Source organism: Oncorhynchus nerka, linkage group LG9a, assembly GCF_034236695.1.
Source record: "Oncorhynchus nerka isolate Pitt River linkage group LG9a, Oner_Uvic_2.0, whole genome shotgun sequence".
Lineage (NCBI taxonomy): Eukaryota > Metazoa > Chordata > Actinopteri > Salmoniformes > Salmonidae > Oncorhynchus > Oncorhynchus nerka.
The window spans coordinates 54,962,145-54,983,955 of NC_088404.1; the positions used below are offsets into that span (position 1 = coordinate 54,962,145).

General features: G+C 41.9%; 1 protein-coding gene across 8 annotated transcripts in view; it reads right to left on the reverse strand.

Annotated features, from left to right (window-relative positions):
- Positions 1-21,811, reverse strand: part of spg11 (SPG11 vesicle trafficking associated, spatacsin) — a 76,719-nt gene that overhangs the window by 18,674 nt on the left and 36,234 nt on the right. For all 8 annotated transcript variants that reach the window (XM_065022704.1, XM_065022708.1, XM_065022706.1 and 5 more), the window contains exons 16-27: positions 20,155-20,358; positions 17,780-17,886; positions 17,112-17,257; positions 8,898-9,068; positions 8,018-8,084; positions 7,667-7,832; positions 6,327-6,535; positions 4,478-4,586; positions 4,046-4,205; positions 2,898-3,179; positions 2,449-2,649; positions 832-939 (exon numbers count right to left, since the gene is read on the reverse strand). In XM_065022704.1, the coding sequence (XP_064878776.1) occupies positions 832-939; positions 2,449-2,649; positions 2,898-3,179; positions 4,046-4,205; positions 4,478-4,586; positions 6,327-6,535; positions 7,667-7,832; positions 8,018-8,084; positions 8,898-9,068; positions 17,112-17,257; positions 17,780-17,886; positions 20,155-20,358 (1,930 nt within the window). The remainder of the gene's footprint in view (positions 1-831; positions 940-2,448; positions 2,650-2,897; positions 3,180-4,045; positions 4,206-4,477; positions 4,587-6,326; positions 6,536-7,666; positions 7,833-8,017; positions 8,085-8,897; positions 9,069-17,111; positions 17,258-17,779; positions 17,887-20,154; positions 20,359-21,811) is intronic.

Sequence of the window (21,811 nt, forward strand, 5' to 3'; positions counted from 1 at the left end):
CACGACGCGTTACAGTACATGTACACAGTCCATTTCCTTTTCCATTAAAAAAACTGAATTGGTTTGCAGTCAAATACACTACCATTCAAAAGTTTGGGGTCACTTAGAAATGTCCTTGTTATTGAAAGAAAAGCTAATTAGGCTATATAATTTTGGCAATTTAATTCAATATACTTTAGGGAAAGCTTTCCCTAGCCTTATGGACCTACCGCCTATGCCTTTTAATGTGGCATAAACACAACCAGTCATCTAGACAGAGTCATCTAGACACTCTGTCCAGTGTCTGTGTTCTGTTGCCCATCTTAATCTTTTCTTTTTATTGGCCAGTTTGAGATATGGCTTTTTCTTTGCAACTCTGCCAAGAAGACCAGCGTCCCGGAGTCGCCTTTACTTTAAGACAATGTTTAATTCATCAAAGCGTTCTTGTTTATTAGTGTGCTTTTGGTGCTTCAGCACAAACACTTATGCATTCTTATTCACCGTCATAGATAGACAAATCTTTAAGTTGTACCAAGATAAACTGAACAAGTGTTTTGTATTTACTTTCGTATTTATAGAGGATATCGCTGTTGTTGGTGGTTATCATGTAAACCACAAATAAAATGTTCTTAAATAATGTTAATGTTCATATTTAGTTGAGTTTTTCATTCCGCCCTTAAAAAAAAACATATATCGGCATATTTTGTCTCCCTAAAATCGCTATCGGAACCCGAAAAACCCATTTTGGTCGGGCTCTACTTCAGAGTCAGTTGGTGTCCTTTTCGGGAGAGTTAGACAGTGAGTGTGGGAAATGGGAGTGGAAAGAAGAGGCAGAGGAGTGAAGGAGCTTACCGTGATCAGGCATTTCTGGAACTCAATGAGTTTCTTCTTGGCTTCAGGGTAGTTTTTGTAGTCGTAGCACAGCTCGTACATGAGCAGCATATGGATCAGGGGAGAGTCCTGTCACACACACATAGAGAGAGAAATGTGATAAAAGACCATCCAAACTCATGCAGAACCAGACATGACAGCCATAATACATGAGGCAGACCTCCCATGATGCCTGCTGGGTTAATGAGAGGAGCTGGTCTAAGCCTCGAAGCTGTTTGAAGATCATGCATACAGCGTAAAATTGCCGACGAGGACATATCATTCGGGTCACTTCTGAGGAGGGAAGCTGCCGTGCAGGTAGATTAGTATTCTAATAGAACGCAACACTAATGACTAGGCCTGAAGGAAACCGATAAATGAAATGCAAATAACAACGAGGGATTGGATAGGCAAGCAACCATCTATGTGCTTTCAATTGCTTGAATGAAATTAAAGTTTAAAGCCATTTCTATTGGTTTCATCGGTTAGTGATTGACAGGAAATAGTGGAAAGTACCGCCCATCTTAAGCCTGCTGCAACCTCATTTGCATGTAGTCTATTCAATATGCACTAAGAACATACATTAAGAACACCTGCTCTTTCCATGCCATAGAATGACTAGGTGAATTCAGATGAAAGCTATGACATCTTATTGGTGTCACTCTTTAAATCCACTTAAATCATTGTGGATGAAGGGGATTTTTAATCCTTCAGACAATTGAGACATGGATTGTGTACGTGTGCCATTCAGAATGGGCAAGGCAAAACACTTAAGTGACTTTGAACGTGGTATGGTAGCATGTGCCAGGCGTACCGCTTTTGTGTCAAGAACTGCAACGCTGCAGGGGTTTCACGCTCAACACTTTCCCATGTGTATGAAAAACGGTCCACTACCCAAAGGACACCAAGCCAACTTGACACAACTGTAGGAAGAATTAGAGTCAACATGGGCCAGCATCCCTGTGGAATGCTTTCGACACCTTGTAGAGTCCATGCCCTGACGAATTGAGCCTGTTTTGGGGGCAAAGGGGAAGGAAGTTGCTCTTAATGTTTTGTATACGCAGCGTATAATGGAACAGTTTTTAAAATGTTCACCCGACTGACATTGTTTTCTTCCTTTAGATTCAACACGGCACTACATTTGTGATGTAGTGCCTCGTTTCATTCTCTAGTCTCAGATACACGTCACTCTCAAATGTGCTTGAAAACTAATTATAATTGTTTTGTGACTACAGCGCCAACGATAAAACGCAATAACAAAGACGTGTTCTGATTGAGCGGAGCGTCAAAGGGGACAGAGTATTCACTGCATTACAATGCATTCTAAAATCATTTGTTGAGTTTAGGCCTATAGAATGGTAGTGCTCAGACCGCAAAATGGAATAAGGCCTGTCAGTTCAATTGCTGCCAATGAACTGCCCTTGGGGGGGAAACATTTAGATTTGGGGCAGAATCCTAACTTTATATTTGTGTGCATACTTTCGTCTAAATCATGCATGCGTGTCAATGGGAGATTTGAGATTTGTATTTTTTCCCCAAAAGGGCAGTTCATTTGCAAAACCTACAATGATATGTATCCCATATGTTCTATTGAATTACCCTCTGGAAGAGCTGGAAGCCTCGTATGAGAGGCCTGATCCTGCATTTCCTCAGAAGTGTCTTCCAGATGATTGACAGGTCGTGGAGGTTCCACTCATGACGTTGCGGGCTCTCTTCCAGGTGGGCGGTAGCCTCTGTGGCAATGACCTCACCCACAGAGGTCAGGACCCAGACGCAGAGGCACTGGAGCAGGTCGGCTTCCTGTCAATCAAAATCCACGGCACACACAGCGTACAGAGAAAGACGCACGCAATCAAACACACACACAGTCAGTTAAATAAAGTCCAGATACAAAGTAGATCATGTAAAGTGCAACTTTTATACACCCTCTTACAAAGTTCATGGATGACACAAAATGTCAATGCAAAGTCATTACACTTCAGATTTTTATACCAAGCCTTATAATACAACTTCTCATAGACAGAAAATCCTTACAGACAGAGCCCTACCTGATGACAGGCAGCTAGTATGGTGAGCGTGGGGCAGTGCTGTGCCAGGGCCTCCCCCAGGAGGTGTCTCCAGGGACTGGCCTGCTCCTGGCTCTGCAGCAGCACCTGGAACAGCTCCTTGGGGGGGTCGGAGGCTTCCTCGCTGGGCAGGGTGACTTGACCCTGGGCCTCCCTGTCTTCCACCTCCCCCACCCTCCACTGAGAGCTGAGCTGCAGGTTCTGGAAGGCCAAGGTCAGGTGGGCCTGCAAGGCTGGGCTGAACTGGGTCGCCAGGGACCTCACCTGTCAATCACAAGTAGGGAAAGAGGGAAGAACTGAAAACATACAATCGCTACAGTACCACAGACAAGGGGGTGATTGGAAACCACCAGTCTTTATTTTCCATCTAGAGAACAATTCTTACAGTTTAGGCCCCTGTAAACAATACAATTTAATTCAAATAACATATTTCCCTGATAGGGATCTTCAGAGGGAGAGAACCTGAGGGCAGTTTTCATCCCATTTTAGAGTGAACAAAGAAAGTAGGTGTGGTAGAATCCTTCAGTTGTATGGGTTATTAAAGGCCCAGTGTAGTCAAAAATTATTTTCCTGTGGTTTATATATACATTTCCACTCAACGAGGTTGGAATAATACTGTGAAATTGTGAAAATTATGATAATTGCCTTTTAGTGTAAAAGAGCGCCTGAATTTTTGGCCTGTTTCGGTGGGATGGAGTTTCAGCCTGCCTAGCAACACCACCAGACAGTGCAAGTTAATAGACCAATAATATAGACTTTCATACCGCTCTGCCAATAACAGTTAGTTTTCAGGTTGCATATCCCTCCCATTAGGCTTGTCCAATTAGGCCCCTCACCATTCTAAGAAAGTCCTAGTCAAAATTCTTGCATGAGAAAGTGCTCTTGCTAAAGAGTTATTTTTGTTTTTTGTTTCTTTGTTTTCAATTAAAATTGTCAAAACCACACTAAGGTACTTCATTGTCACCCAGAAATTATTTGAAATTGAGTTAAAAGCGGCTGCTTTGGATCTTTAAAGGGTTTTCTAGTGGGGTGTGGTGTGGTGCTGGAGATAATGAATAGGAGTTGCAAAAGTGTTCGAATGGGCCTTTAAAGATTTAGCATGTGTGTGTTTGGCAGTGGTGGAGATGTACCTGCTGAGGGGGGTAGGTGTGCAGCTGGACAAAGAGCAGGAAGTGTAGCCACTGGCTGTCGGCTGCACAGTCCTGCGGGTACACACTGCTCAGGGGCAAGGCATGTAGCTGGCAAAACTGTATGGGAAGAGCCCACTCCTGACCTGCCTCATAAGATGACCTGGAGAGGGCATTTAGAGTTGAACAGACAACAAATTGTGCATAAAACTATGGGATAAATTTCCTTGTACCAAACTGTGTATAAGAGTGTTTCTTCTTGCCCCTAGACCATATGCAATTGCTGAGACCCGACAGTATTTGACAGGTGTAAGCAATATGGTAACATCTCCACCTTGCCCTGTGACGTGCGAGATGTAAGTTTCACCATATTGCTTTTTACCCATCAAATCGTCACAATGCATAGGTCGATTTGGGATTGGGCCTGTGCCTAACCTGCTGGTGCCCTTCCTCTCCAAAATGTCCTTCACAGCTTCCTCCAAGTCAAAGAGCAGCTCTTCCGCGGTCTCCCTCTCCACCTCCACCAGCTTACTGCCTTTAGCAGCTGAAACACAGAAAAGGTCAAACAAACGTCACAGTATGATGTGTGTGTGTCTTTGCAAATAAAATACAATCGTATTGGTCACATACATACAGTTGAAGTCGGAAGTTTACATACACTTCGGTTGGAGTCATTAAAACTTGTTTTTCAACCAATCCACAAATCTGTTGTTAATAAACTATAGTTTTGGCAAGTCGGTTAGGACATCTACTTTGTGCATGACAAGACATTTTTACAGCAATTGTTTACAGACAGATTATTTCACTTATAATTCACTGTATCACAATTCCAGTGGGTCAGAAGTTTACATACACTAAGCTGACTGTGCCTTTAAACAGCTTGGAAAATTGCAGAAAATAAATGTAATGGCTCTAGAAGCTTCTGATAGGCTAACTGACAACATTTGAGTCAATATGATGTGTACCTGTGGATGTATTTCAAGGCCTACCTTTGCTTGACATCATGGGAAAATCAAAAGAAATCAGCCAAGACCTCAGAAAATAATTATAGACCTCCACAAGTCTGGTTCATCCTTGCGAGCAATTTCCAAATGCCTGAAGGTACCACGTTCATCTGTACAAATAATAGTATGCAAGAATAAACACCATGGGACCAGGCAGCCGTCATACCGCTCAGAAAAGAGACGTGTTCTGTCTCCTAGAGATGAACGTACTTTGGTGCAACAGCAAAGGACCTTGTGAAGATGCTGGAGGAAACAGGTACTAAAGTATCTATATTCACAGTAAAATGAGTCCTATATCGACATAACCTGATTGGCCGCTCAGCAAGGAAGAAGCCACTGCTCCAAAACCGCCTTAAAAAAGCCAGACGACAGTTTGCAACTGGATATGGGGGCAAAGATTGTACTTTTTGGAGAGATGTCCTCTGGTCTGATGAAACAAAAATAGAACTGTTTGGCCACAATGACTAACGTTATGTTTGGAGGAAAAAGGGGGAGGCTTGCAAGCCAAAGAACACCATCCCAACAGTCAAGCACGGGGGTGTTAGTATCATGTTGTGGGGGAGCTTTTCTGCAGGAGGGACTGGTGCACTTCACAAAAAAGATGGATTCATCATGAGGCAGGATAATGATGTGGATATATTGAAGCAACATCTCAAGACATCAGTTAAAGCTTGGTCACAAATGGGTCTTCCAAATGGACAATGACCCCAAGCATACTTCCAAAGATATGGCAAAATGGCTTAAGGACAACAACGTCAAGGTATTGGAGTGGTCATCACAAAGCCCTGACCTCAAACTTTTTTTCCCTCAAAATTCAAGACGGCAGTGCAGTAGGACGTGTATACCTGTCTCTGTCTTATCCCGTGTCTTATCCCTTGTAAATAGCCGTTTTTTTATTGTATATATCTTAATCTCACTTTCTATCTATGAATTAAAAATACTTTCCTGCAACCCGCCTCACCCAATGTGGTACGGATCTGCTATTTTTATTCCTTATAACTGGAACTTCCCTTAGGAGCTAGCCAGCTAACTAGCTACTAGTCTTTCGGTCCTCACCTTTTTTCCCCCACGGAATCAGCTAGCCGTAGCATGGACAATCATCTATTTTGAAATGTCACATTCTTAAAGTAAAGTAGTGATCCTAACTGACCTAAAAGAGGACATTTTTACTAGGATTAAATGTTAGTGATTGTGAAAAACAGAGTTTAAATGTATTTGGCTAAGGTGTTATTGCGGGTGTAGCGAAAAAACCCTACACACGTGTGTATGTGCAGGTTTACTCAGTAAGTCTTTAAGGGAGAATGTGCTGGTCCCTCCAGGCCTCTGGGTCCGGAGTCGGAGGATCAGACTGAGGGCTTTGAGGTCCACCCGCAGCTTTAGGCTACACACACCCAGGAGCTCGCAGAAACACACACATGCAGCTGCCACAGAGGGAACGCTGAAATGCAGCATGGCCAGGCTGTAGGCCTGCTGCGCCGCATGACTGAGCCTGACACAGGGAAAAGACAAACAACACATTACAACACAATGTGCACTGAGTGCACAAAACATTAGGAACACCTTTCCATGACATCGACTGACCAGGTGAATGCCATGATCCCTTATTGATGTCACCTGCTAAATCCACTTCAATCAGTGTAGATAAAAAGGAGAAAAGTTAAAGAAAGATTTTTAAGCCTTGAAACAATTGAGATATGGATTGTGTGGGTGCCATTCAGAGGGTGAATGGGCAAGACAAAATATTTAATTGCCTTTTGAACTGGGTATGGTAGTAGGTGCCAGGCGCACCGGTTTGTGTCGAACTGCAATGCTGCTGGGTTTTTCACACTCAACAGTTTCCCGTGAGTATCAAGAAATGTCCACCACCCAAAGGACATCCAACCAACTTGACACAACTATGGGAAGCATTGGAGTCAACATGGGCCAGCATCCCGGTGGAACGCTTCCGACACATTGTAGAGTCCATTCCCCAATGAATTTAGGCAGCTCTGAGGGGAAAAGTGGGTGCAACTCAATATTAGGAAGGTATTCCAAATGTTTTTTTTACACTCAGTGTACATGACTTGTATACCGGGTCATCCTATATGAACTCAATCGCTTTTTGAACGAAATCTTATATACATGTTTGCCTATGGTAGAAGAATTCAAGAGAATACTGTCTTAACCGACGACAGGCATTAAACACACAAACACCTCAGATGATGTAAAATAGTCAGAGCTACAACATATGCGAAAATGAATATAAAATGACGTGTGCCACCGAAGAGTAACAACGACAACAGAGGGAAAAATAAAACAAGGATAAGTGCTTGCCCAAAAGCCTCTTGTTTTTATGTTAAACAAGTTTCAAATAGTTTGGTTAGTGACGTTAAGGCACTGAGGAGGAAGGCGTCTGACACTTCGAAATGTAGTCCGGCCTGCTTGTCCCTGATAAACCTCAAAGATCATTGTAGACATCTGAGTGCTTCGTTTTTTGGTTCCAGGCATAGTCATCATGTCCTCAGTTAAGATGTTTTTGGGGATGTACTCCGCTTACTGCAAACCATATCGTCTTTGTCGTGTGCCGTCTATGTTACTCTGGTGTCAGTTGAAATTTCCTAACAGAGTCCGATATACTCACTGTGACTTCACTTCGTTGGAGTTGGCTAGCTGTTGGACGAGAAACGTTCCGTAGGCAAACGATGGTCGTCCGTGACGCAGATAGTACAGGAAGTCGAGGTTCTCAATGAGGGCGTATTTACTGACGAGGTGAGGACTAGAGAAATGGGGCAGCTCCACTGAGGTCTCTATTGGGGGAATTAAACATGACATATCACACAATGTTTTGAAGACACAAATTATCACCAAACAATCTACAGCCATAGTTAAACCCTAGGGTACATCATCCTATGCTAGGTGAGTTACAAGAGCATAAATTGATATTCAGAAGTGAGCTTAAAAAACGAACATGTTCTTTCCGTGAAATACCTACCGGTGGAGCCTAGTGTATTGGCAGACTGCCACCCGAACAGTCGAGATGGATCCAATGGATGTAAAGACTAAAAGGAAAGACAAGTAAAATATATTGTCAGCAAAAATACTTCCGCTGCATACAAAGTCTTTATTTTACATTGCACTTAACACCACCATGTACACAGTCCATAACAAGTGCCCGTACAAATATTCCGTTTCGGACAAACAACATTTCCTTTAAAAGCACATTGCTCAGCCTACTCCACAGGTTTCTCCATTTGAATTATGCCCTATTGAAACTGTGGGAGGATGGGCTGACATATCTTAATGTATTTTCCAGCAACATATTAGTGCACTGGTTTCATACCTCATCGGGATAAAAGTGGAGCCATGCATATCCACCACTCATTAAAGTGATTGCTCCCTGCTGTCTGTAGCCTGAGGGGAAGCTAGCTGTCCGAGCGCTGGCTGTTTAGCCTTTAAGCGGTGAAAAGGCAATTACCGTACCACAGCAAAGAAAAGTGCAGGCCAGACCAGACATAAGCTATCTGATGCAGACACATTGATGAGTTTTAAGGATGACGAGTTGCTAATACACACTCAAAGTCAAAGTTTAGCTTCGAAGCTGTGATCGTGTGTTGTGCGCCGTGCTGTGAATGCAGAGTGTGTGTGTAATGTGCTGTGAAGATGCTGTGTGGTTCTCTATAATGCTATGATTAGAGCCTAGGGCCTTTGTTTGCTCAGTGATGAGCTGAATGCTAATGGTGTACTCAGGACCAAACCCTATTATTCAGTTCCTTTATGCATGTGGTAAGTTACTGTATGATTTGTAACACAGCAAACACCCACAAGACATTTAGAAAACAGATGATCTGGACGGTATGGATGTGGCAGAGTACCTGCATGAGGTGGTAGACGGAGATATCGGATGTGGTGGCGGTGGTCCCTCGTGGTCCGCTCACAGGGAAGAGCGCTGCCTTGAGCTTGGGGTAGGGGCTCAGGGCCATCTTCAGTAGCTGGGGGTCCACCCTAGACACAGAGCTCCCAGCCCTCTCCCCCTGACTTACCACCTAAACAACACACAGACAGGAAAACTCAAATTCATATATACCAATCCTGGTGTTTGTGAGTGTGCTCGTTTCGCCCTTGGAAAATCCCTTTGGGCTGGGGTCGGGAGCTGAATTTGTATTTATTAAGGATCCTCATTACTCTTCCTGGGGTACAGATACATTAAGACAGTTATATACAGTCGTGGCCAAAAGTTTTGAGAATGACACAAATATTAATTTTCAAAGTTTGCTGCCTCAGGTTGTATGATGGCAATTTGCATATACTCCAGACCGTTATAAAGAGTGATCAGATGAATTGCAATTAATTGCACAGTCCCTCTTCGCCATGCAAATTAACTGAATCCCCAAAAAACATTCCACTGTATTTCAGCCCTGCCACAAAAAGACCAGCTGACATCATGTCAGTGATTCTCTCGTTAACACAGGTGTGAGTGTTGACGGGGACAAGGCTGGAGATCACTCTGTCATGCTGATTGAGTTTGAATAACAGACTGGAAGCTTCAAAAGGAGGGTGGTGCTTGGAATCATCGTTCTTCCTCTGTCAACCATGGTTACCTGCAAGGAAACACGTGCCGTCATCATTGCTTTGCACAAAAAGGGCTTCACAGGCAAGGATATTGCTGCCAGTAAGATTGCACCTAAATCAACCATCGGATCATCAAGAACTTCAAGGAGAGCGGTTCAATTGTTGTGAATAAGGCTTCAGGGCACCCAAGAAAGTCCAGCAAGCGCCAGGACCGTCTCCCAAAGTTGACTCCGCTGCGGGATCGGGGCACCAACAGTACAGAGCTTGCTCAGGAATGGCAGCAGGCAGGTGTGAGTGCATCTGCACGCACAGTGAGGCGAAGACTTTTGGAGGATGGCCTGGTGTCAAGAAGGGCAGCAAAGAAGCCACTTCCCTCCAGGAAAAAACATCAGGGACAGACTGATATTCTGCAAAAGGTACAGGGATTGGACTGCTGAGGACTGGGGTAAAGTCATTTTCTCTGATGAATCCTGTTTCCAATTGTTTCGGAAAAAAGCTTGTCCGGAGAAGACAAGGTGAGCGCTACCATCAGTCCTGTGTCATGCCAACAGTAAAGCATCCTGAGATCGTTCATGTGTGGGGTTGCTTCCTAGCCAAGGGAGTGGGCTCACTCACAATTTTGCCTAAGAACACAGCCATGAATAAAGAATGGTACCAACACATCCTCTGAGAGCAACTCCTCCCAACCATCCCGAAACAGTTTGGTGATGAACAATGCCTTTTCCAGCATGATGGAGCACCTTGTCATAAGGCAAAAGTGATAACTAAGTGGCTCGGGGAACAAAATATTGATATTTTGGGTCCATGGCCAGGAAACTCCCCAGAGCTTTATCCCATTGAGAACTTGTGGTCAATCCTCAAGAGGCGGGTGACAGAATGCCAGGGCGGATTGCAGAGGTCTTGAAAAAGAAGGGTCAACACTGCAAATATTGACTCTTTGCAACAACTTCAGGTAATTGTCAAGAAAAGCCTTTGACACTTATGAAATGCTTGTAATTATACTTCAGTATTCCATAGTAACATCTGACAAAAAATATCTGAAGACACCGAAGCAGCAAACTTTGTGAAAATTAATAGTGGTGTCATTCTCAAACTTTTGGCCACGACTGTACACAATAAAATTTTAAAAAGACATTACATTCCATAACACTTTTCACAACACATTAAGTGCACTCTACTACCGCATACAGGTATCTACAATACAAAATCAATGTGTATTTGTATGCGTGTGTCTGTGTGTCTCGGAGTGGGTGGGCTCAAGGAACCTACGGACAACAGTAGGCGAATGATACACTGTTTTGTTTGCACATTAATGTGCTATCTATGTGCCTGTCCGTTCTCAGGACAAAAAAACACCATGAGGTTTACTTCCGTGTCGGTTTATCTTCCTCATAACACTGGATGTTTGTTTTGTTGTTTTATAAGGGAAGAGATAAATATCAGTCAAGTGGCCAACACATAAATAGGCATTACTCTCTCCCTTTTTCCACACAGTTTTTGCTTCTTTAATTTTTTTAAATTATTAAATTAATTTAGTATACATTTTCTTTGTAAATTTAACCCATTTTGATTTTCTTTAGGAGGGGAGCGGGAACCAGGCAAACCCCAGCTACAGAGCATATGGGGTGAGAAATGCTGTTTTCATATTGTACATGGGGAGCTGTGGGTCAGGAAGTGCACAGATAGGGCTCTACCTGTGCAGAGCACAAGCCCCTTTGCTTTTCCAGTATCTAAAGTGCCCTTTTGGGTGGTGGCAGTGCTTCATTTGGTGCCAGATCCTGTTCGGCACCTCAGTTTTGGATTGTTTCGTTCTGGAATCCATTAGCCAGGATCCGGTACCTCTCATAACATAAAACATTATTTTTACTGTTTGCAAAGTAAAAATTATAATAATTATAAAAGCAATCAAAAGTTAATTCAAGTTGATCCTGTGTAATTCTCCTGGCTGCCCCCTAAAAAAACGCAATGTGAAAACAGTGCCTGATATTCTAAGAATTGATCAGTGTTGGGCTGGCCCGGGTTTATGTTTTGCACAACATTGTAGCCTATTTTGACCAACGCATGGCCATTGCTGTGGTGCGAGAGAGAAGTGTGCCTGTATTTCTCACCGAACCAGAATGAGATTCACTTTCTGTGATGTCTCTCCCTGCTCTGATAGAAATTAGCATGTAACTCTCACCTCTCCAGCGTTGCACTTCATTTATTTCCTTACAGAATCACAGCCGTGGTGAGGGTGCTGGAGCTATCACAGCACCACTGATACATTTAAATACATTTGCCAAAGTTATGGAATTACTGCTGTCAACCAATACAGGGCCTTTCGCAACATTTCATATACAACAGCAGGAAAACACAGATCCTGCTGAAAAGAGAAGACTAATCTGTCTGTAGGCTGCCAAGTTATCAACTTTCAAATAGACCTATTGAGCCGAACAGCATTGTTTTACAAAGTAAAACGAGAGAGAGATGAGCTTTTGGCATGAGCGCATTGGCCATCGCCGGTGAGTGAGCTGCGCAACATTGGGTGAGTCAGTGAAACTGGATAGCTTTTTTAGGACTATAAAATCCTCCTCATATTGTACAATGTGTGTGTCTCCATAGGCTATTGACGCATTTAAGACAAGGTTTTTTTCATTGATCTCAGATTCTCAATTTGTCCGTGTCAAAGTATAACCTGTCATTTTGTTCCTTTGTTCTAAAGTCTCTAGTCATCTAAAATTATGTAGAATTGTATGAAATGCTTTCCTAAAAGTGACCCATGACCACTAAAAATGTTCCTTTTTCCACAGTCTGAAAACCTGCTCCAGGACCTCAGACTGGGGAGAAGGTTCACCTTCCAACAGGACAACGACCCTAAGCACACACTCAAAACAGCGCAGGAGTGGCTTCGGGACAAGTCTCAGAATGTCATTGAGTGGCCCAGCCAGAGCCCGGACTTGAACCAGATCGAACATCTCTGGAAAGACGCTCCCCATCCAACCTGACAGAGCTTGAGAGGATCTGCAGAAAGAATGGGAGAAACTCCCCAAATAAAATAACCGTTTATTTCCCGTATCACTTATTTTCCTGCCTAGCAATGAAGATACAATGTTTAGCGAGGAGACGACTCCACCCAAAGTGGGGTACAAATACCACCACTAATGTAAACATGTTTTTGTCTGTTCAGCTGTTCGATCCTTTGGGAAGAATACACTTGGTTTAAGCTTTCATAGTGCCAGTCGAGTTCTTACTCTGATAATTAGAACCTAACACTACTCAACCTTTAACCAGCCGCATATGTTTAAACTTTATAAAGCCTGAATTAATGTAATAATTAACTGAATTATTGTAAACAAATACCTGCTTGCACTTTTGCAGGCTGTCCAACTACCAGGCTGTTGTCTTCCTTGTCCACAATGACAACAAAGTGAATGAATGAATCCAATGAATTCTTCCAAATTGGGGATTTCACTTGCTGTTTCCACGATGGTGTAATCCACCATCATAACCTTTCTTTTTATTTCTCTTGTTATGTTGGCTATTTTCGCATGAGCTAGGTGGCTGGTAGTCTCGGCTATTTCTGCATTATCGCTCACATAATAGAATCCGCAACACTTTTCAACACAACAAGCTCCTGGGTTTGTAAAAAATATATTATTTTAATTTAAAGGTAAATTTCACCTTTTTTCAACTTCATATTCATCATCTCCAGCACCAACATACCGTATGTGAAAATGGCGCGTTTCTATGTTTTGTAGTAAAAAAGATAAGTGTTTCCAATGGCATTATTAACCAATTAGTAGACAATTAGTAGGCAATGCCTATTCATAATTGGTTAAAATCACATGATGCACACCGATGACGTCATTCGTCTGCCTCACTCTTCACATAATAGAGCGCGCAACACTATTCAACCCAACAAGCTCCTGGGTTCATAAAAAAAAAAAGTATAATATTTAGATTTAAAATGTTTCTAAATGGCAATATAATGTTTTAGAACTGCAAGCCGACACGCTGGTTGAAATTCTTTTTTATTCCACCTGCCAGCTGATTTGTTTGCGGGTCAACCTCAAGGAAACGTAAGTATCAGAACCGATGCAAGACTAATGTGTACTGACTTTTTTCTACTTTGATATATTTTTGCTTTATACCTACGCTGAACCAGCATAGGGCCATGTACCACAAGGCGACCACAAACAATATTGAAAGCAAAGATAGCATTCCTTCAAGAGATTCATCTCTGACCATCAGGCTACACCCGTTTAAACAGTTCATGGAAAGGGCAGGGTTTCTGCCCAGGTTACCAAAGTAGGGCTTGTGGGACAGCAATTTTGATTAAGAGTAATGTCTCCTCACATGTTATTTCCGATCCAGATGGCAGGCATGTTATTGTTACGGGATAACTTTAATAATAGGCCTGTAGTGCTGGCGAATGTGTATGCTATGAATAAGGATGACAGCAACTTAATCAAAATCATTATTTACCTTATTACCAGATTTGAACTCCCGTTATGTGATTCTGTGTGGGGACTTTAATTGTTTTTTGAATCCGGTACTCCACCGTTTAACAAATAAGAATATGCCATTATCCCACAGAGCTCAGGATATTATGTCTTCTTAAGTTTGGTGTCTTTGATTTGTGGCAGCAGTTAAATCCCACAGAATCCCTACTATTTTTTTTTCCTCCCGTCCACCACTATTTTTCACATATTGACTACTTCGTTGTTGATGATAAAACTGCATCTAGTCATATCCGATCACGCCCCCCTAGTACTACCGTCAGTACTACCATGAAAAATAAGCCTCATAAAACATGGTGTTCTGTGCTGCTCCCTGAGCAGAATTTCATTAACTTTGTCTCAGAGCAGGTGGAGCTTTTCTTAGAAGTAAAAAAAAAAATCAGAAGACACTTCACCCAGCCATTTATGGGAAACATTGAAAGTGTATATTAGAGGGCAATCATTTATGTAGCCAACAGTAATAAAAAGCGATCCAAGGACTTCAAAATGGATATCAAAAGGGATACCTTTCTGACAGACCAACAGTACGTTGAGCACCCCTCACCAGAGCTACAGAACAAGAAGCTTAAATTCAAAAATGGACTTTGATCTCTTATCAACAAATCAGTTCGAGATTATGCTTCTGAAGATCTGTCATTTGGTTAACAAGCAAACAAACTTTAAGCCTGTCAACTGTGTCAAACTACTGCATCTCGATTAATTTCACAAATCTGCACGCAATCTGATGGTATATAGAGTGATCATACAGAGATGAACAATGCATTTAAGAATTTGGACTTTTTACCAATCTGAATCCAGTGGGAATGGTTCTGAAACAGATTTTTTTTCAAGATCTGACAATGTTGACTTCGGACCAAACTGTAAAATCAGGATTAGATGCTCAACAGGCAATCGCCTGTCTTAAAATGGGTCTACTAAGATAACATATGGTGTTTGTTAAAGATGGTCATATTTTTTTAAATAAAATATTGAATTTGGCCATCACTACTATTGCCCATAGAAACGCATTGAATAACACATGAAATAATAAAGAATACGGTTTTGAAGTGTCTCTCCTATATCTAGGCAATATAAGAAAGCTCAGAAACATATCTATATATTTTTAGGCACATTTAACCCCTTTTTCTGTTGGCACAAAACTAATTCCAAACATGAAAACAAAAAAGGGTACCTTCAGACGAGTCCTGTTACACTGATCGGGGTCGTAGGACAAAACGGAGAACACCATCGTGTTCGTGAGACTCATCTTTCATTTCAGTTTGTATATTAGTTTGTGCTCATATTTTGGAGGCCAAACCGTTCAGACGTTTTCAGGATGTCTCCTGGTCTGACAAACGACGCTGTAGCTCTGCCACTTTCCACCACATGTGGAAGGCCGACATAGGCGGATGAGGTGGATTGAGACACAGCCCATATATATAAAAAATTTTTTTATCTAGTTTAAACAGACAGATTTTGATGGGGATTTTTGTATTATGTTAACTTGATTGAGGCATGTGAGTGTCAATCGACTCTTAAGGATGAATCATATTGTAATAGAAGAACCGCTCTATTACGCAATACCTTTTTACAGAGACTCAAACGTAAGGGTGGCCTTGCATTGCTGAAATATCAATATTAATATTGGGCTGCAAACATCATGTCATAGTGGCTACTCTATCACTGCCAGCAGCAGTATATAACTAGGTTAAACAATGAGATTGTCACATACATACTGTCACATTCACACAGAGTAGACTATTGTATAATTACTGAGATATTACATTTACCTACAGAAATACATGTGGAGATACTGATATTAACATAGGGCAAATGCATGCTGATATTTACTCCTGCAGTTACGATAGATACCATAATAAGCAAAAAAAAAATCCACTTTAGAGAGATTCGAGGGACGCAATCTTTGGAGAGTGCTGCAAACCAGATTAGTGGAGCACAGATATGCTGTAGATCCAGACGTGGCAGAGTTGCTGAGGGAGGATGACGTTGCGGTCATAGATGAATGTCTATTGTTTGATGGCACTTGGCACAAGAGAGGATTCACTTCCAACTAATATGATTTCAGCATATTGCACCTTTAACTGACTTAATTTGATTTCAATGCACTGTTGAGTCTTCACATAGGAATGAATGGTGTCACGTTATACACGCCATATCTAGTCATTGGGCATGGTGTTATGGGATTTGTATTAATAATGACTAAATTATGTATACATTTAGCTTAGAATTATAACTAAACAGAATACTACTCTGTTACTGTACGAATGTATGAATTTTATTATAATCATAATACTGAATATAAGGTGTGTAGTTTTAGACAAGAATTAGAACAAGGACTTTCTGTTCCTTGGTAGAAACGAATGGAGCTATCGTCAGACCGCCTGGAATACTGTGTTCCTTACAGGACATTCTGTCCCTACCAAGGGAGGGGAGAGACCTTGGGCTTGTAGTAGATTGTTTAACAGGTGGCAGACAATGTGAGGAGGCTTGTGAACTATAATGCCATTGTATCTGAGAGAAGGAGGGACATTTATGACGAAATTTGAGGTATATAAACCAATGTACATGGTATTATAACCGGAGCTCTCGGGAATAAACGCTATTGATTCATTTTGAGACTGATCTTTGTCTATTTTATGCAAATAAGAACCTTACAAATGATTAGAAACAGACAAAGTGTTTTGCTTTGTTATAATTGAATTGGTTAATGAACATATAGGAATTAAATTCCTCTAACACATACCCAATAAAAACATGAGCATTGAAAGTTGGTTGTTTTGTTGTGATCATTTTACTATACTGTATGAGTCAATAGATTAGGTTTTGTCTTGCACTGATGGAGCTGTTCACCTTTGGCCAATAGCCTGGTGGAACCAGCCTGATCACCGCATTCCAAAAATGGCTTATGCATGAAATTCCTGAAGGCAGAATTATAAGGTGAGATACCCTCGTGCAGTTATCACATAGCATCACGCGGTTACCAAATATAATGCTTTTGAGGAGAGAAAAGGTCCAGACCTGGTCGATGCCACCCGGGGCAAACATGATGGTAGCGAGGGCCAGAAGACTGTGCCCTTCCAGGAGCATGCTGCTAACCATGGCCTGGCTGCCTGGGATGAGGACCTGGGCACTGGTCAGACTGGCCTGGAACACACGTTCTGGATCTACAGGACAGAGACACACAATTATTTAATGGTTATTAATGACTCGTCAAACTACATGTCAAAAACAAATACGCCTGCATGACATCAGCAGCCTGGTGTTCCAAATAGCATACCTGCTCTATACAAATAAACCCATCAGTTTAAAAAAGTATTTAGGATATGCTAATCTAGCAAGCCAGGAAACTGAAAGCAACTTTCCAACAGTGTTTTAGTTCGCTGTTTGCTTGCTAGACAGTTCAAATGATGACCGAACATATCTGTTTAGACTGGAAACTTTTATTTTAACAGAAATGTAGAACTTCTTGATGCTGTCAAAATCAGGCTATCATGGCTGTCATGGTGACTGGTACCCGACTGTCTCTTCTCCTCCCATAGGATCCCTGATGGCTAACAATAACATATCCTGACATAATGTAAACGTTATGCATTACCTCTCTCCCTCAGTGAAATTAATAAGTATATTTCAAGATTCCAAAGGTTAAGAAATCAGAACCCATCACCACATAACTAAAACTGCCATACCTGAGAGGTCTCTGGTAATCTCTTGCATTTTCACCAGCATTTCAAACCACGGGTGACTTTCATATAGACCATTATCAGCTAGAGCAGGGCAATTCCTGGGTGTCAACCTGATACAAGGAAAGAAAACAAAGATGGAGCACGAGCTATAAAAACATACAGTATATTTCACAAATGCAGTGTCATCTGAGCCACAAATAGCATCAAATGGAGATTGTTTGTTTGACAATTGAAAATACTTTCAAAACCAAGATCAGTAAGCTCCTAATACAAGAAATACAATACATTAGCTGAATCTCAAACCGAACACAAGTCAATCTCAACGGTTAGTTGTCGAGTGATCGAGGGCTCCACTGTGTCTTTCAGCAGCCTCTCTACCAAGTGGGCATCCTGTGCCAACTCGGCTCCCGAGGCAGCAAGTTCTAACCACAAATCTTAGCGTGTTACCTAGCAACAACAAAGCCACTACTAAAGAAAAATATATTTGTTTTATTGTCACATACATTGGAGCAAATTGTTTTTCCAGGGTGAGCCAAAGTAGTACGGCACCCCTGGAGCAAATTAGGGTGAAGTGCCTTGCTCAAGGGCACAAAGACAGATTTTTCACCTTGTTAGCTTGGGAATTTGAACCAGAGACCTTTTGGTTATTGGCCCAATGCTCAAACCGCTGGGCTACCTGCCGCCCCCAAAATAGTCAATGAATCATCAAGAAATCTGTAATTAATTTGAACGTTTTTGCATCATGAGGATGCTCAATACCACGCTGTCTCGCGAAAACTACGATGTGACCACATGAACAGATTGTTAACGTAGCTAGAACGAGCTGTGGCTCAAAGCTGCCTCTGCCATACAGAGATGAAATATCTAGCCAATACAATTTGAATTTAATAACAGTGCTTGTGAACTTCAGAGCTGTAACAGTTTTACAATTTGGCTTCTAAAAGTATAAACGGATTCTAGTAGTCATCGCTCCTGCTCGACAGTCTACACATTCTGGGTGATGCAAAGTCATCATCTTACTGGCGAGCTCACTGGCCATTTCCGATCACCGTTCTCAAAACTTGTCATACGTTGCACATCTCACACTACAAGAGCATTGTGCCGACGAAGACGGGATGGCTAGCCCTAAGATTGTGTCTCTGATCTGCTCTTATTAAACGAGCGTTGATGATGGCAGAGCGTTGAGTAGGCAACGACATGGGGATTTTGTCTCCGATCTCAAAAACATGTCTGGGACAGCTAAATTGGGGCCAAAAATCGTGCAGTGCACGCCCGGCTTTAGTCGCACAAGTTTACATCTAGCTAAGGAGTTGTGCTTGAAGGTGCAGTATTTCTTAAAAAAGGTATTGTAGCACCAATTTCTCATTTTCAATCAACATGTGGCAAACTTCATAAACAGCGGGATACATCTGTGAGAATGAGGTGGGCGAATTGAGCATCTTACCCTCCAACGGCAGTGTATGCAGCGGGCTATACACTCGTATCCCCCATGTACCGGTTCGTACTGAAAACATCCCCTCCTTAACTCGATTTAATAGCATGGCAGCGATGAGAAAAAACCCAGGGACTCTGATGGCACAGCTGGCGCTGCAGTACAGCGCCCTTAACCACTGCGCCACCTGGGAGGCCCTTCAGTTGTTGAATCTTATGTTCATACAAATATTGACACCTGTTAAGTTTGCTGAAAATAAACACAGTTGACAGTGAGAGGACGTTTCTTTTTTTTGCTGAGTTTATGTTATAGCCTACAATTGTCGTCTTTAAAGCCAAAAACAGGACATGTGTATTTTTGCCTAAACAGCTGACTGGCAAAGCACACTGGCACACTCTGCATTCTAAAAGTGAGAGAAAAGGAGCGATGTTCCCCATGGTCCTAAAGCCAGCCAAGCAATACTCTAAACAGCTATTGCATGTTAAATCGGGATTGGAATGATTTTAGTTCCCACAAAAAATGGCCTACTTTAAATTGTTGGTCTTGAGCTAGGGTATGGCGACTGCCATACTCAACTGACGCCCGCACCTGTGCCGCAGCAAGGCAAATTGGTGCTGTGACTTTGTTGCGGCAATGGCAAAATGTAATCTAGCGACAAATTAAGGAGCCAATAGTGATTCTCAATGAAAAATTGCGCGAATACTGCATTTATAATGGCCTCCTATCCAGACCAGCGTGTCACAGCTCTCCTTCGCTGTGAGTCGAGTGACTCGGATTAGCCAGGCTATCGTAGAAATTCTCACTGAAACATTTTTGGAAACACTGAACACATCAGCAAGTGGCCACTCAAGACAAAGGGCTCTGGGGCCAAGTGTTCGGTTTGAGATTCAGTCATAGCCTCCTCCTAGCAAATAGTCATGAAATATTGATTGTCCTTTTCCCTCACCTGTTGTGCTCCAGGTAGGTGTAGAGCAGGTAGCGAAGGCCATTGTCCAGGCAGTGGTGGATGAAGCGTGTGTGTAAGTCATGTCCTTGAGGGGAGCGGTACTGGGGAATGGGTGGGCTGGCCTGCATCACCCCACCTGCCTGGCCCAGCCTCCACAACAGCTGCTCAAAATCAGCCATCTCGGCCTGGATGAACACTCCTCTCCTGCAAAGAGAGTGGTGGGTGATGGAGGTTAGCAGCTAACATAGCTTTCTTACATATCTAGTGTAATATGCTGTATATGACTATTCATTACATGTATTCAGCAGTGTAGGGTGCAATACCAGTTTGGCAAGTGTCCTTCATTTTTTACTTTAAGGTTGCTTCTCTGCTTCTACTATGGTGGGCTCGCAAGTAAGCCTACTAATCCAGAAAGAAGCACCTCAATATAATACATTTTTTATCTTTATTTTTAAGATTTTGGCTCCAGTATTTCTTCTACTAAACATACAGTGCCTTCAGAAAGTATTCATACCCCTTGACTTATTGCACATTTTGTTGTGTTACAGCCTGAATTCAAAATTGATTATATTTAGTTTTTATCTAACCCATCTACACACAATACCTCATAATGACAAAGTGAAAACACATTTATAGATTTTTTTGCAATTTTATTTAAAAATTAGATAAAGAAATCGAATTTACATAAAGTAGTCACACCCCTGCGACAATACATGTTAGAATGACATTTGGAAGCGATGACAGCTGTGAGTCATTCTGGGTTAAGTCTCTAAAGCCTTGTTCACATTGGCAGTTTGAAGTGACTCAAATCTAAGTTTTTTGCATAACCGATTCAAATCTGTTCTTTTTCCTGCAGTCTGAACAACCAAAAAGCACATGGAATCTGATATTTCAATCGAAAGTCAAAATCTGATATTTCAATCCAAAGTCAAAATCTGATTCCTGGCCATGCGACTTGTATCTGAACAGTAAAATCTGATTTATTTGCCCTGAAGTGTTTTTTTTTTAAGACGGTTTCTTGGCATACGTTGTTGGTTGCTAGGTACTCGGTTGACAGTTTGACAGTTTGACAATAACATGTGGTAGCTAATTAGCTTGTAAATAGTTTGGAAACAAATTAGTGAATGTGCTAGAAAGCTAAACAGCTACCTAGCTAGCTAGTTGACTGTTGTGGCTAGCCAAAAATGACTCAATTTGAAAGTTGGATCATCTTATCCTTTGAGGCTTTAAACGTGTTCTTACCTTATGATTTTGAACATTCAAAACAACTGGCAAACATACATGGCAGGCATTGATGTCACCTAAGCTTGCTACATAACTTCTAAGTGATAGGAAACAGGAGAACCACCACCAATCAATCTAAATCCTTGCACACACACACACCTGTTGTCACTATGACAACTAGGGTAGCCATGTCAGCAAATTACTGCTGTCTGAACATACACAAATCCGATTTGGTCACTTGTAACTTGCTGTTTGGACAGGCAGTATTCCAAAACTGATTTTAAAAACTAAACTGATTTGAGCATTAAGGCCTGCAATGTGAACATGGTTTAAGAGCTTGGCACACCTGTATTGTACAATATTTGCACATTTTAACTCTGTCAAGTTGGTTGTTGATCAGTGCTAGACAGCCATTCAAGGTTTTCCAAAGATT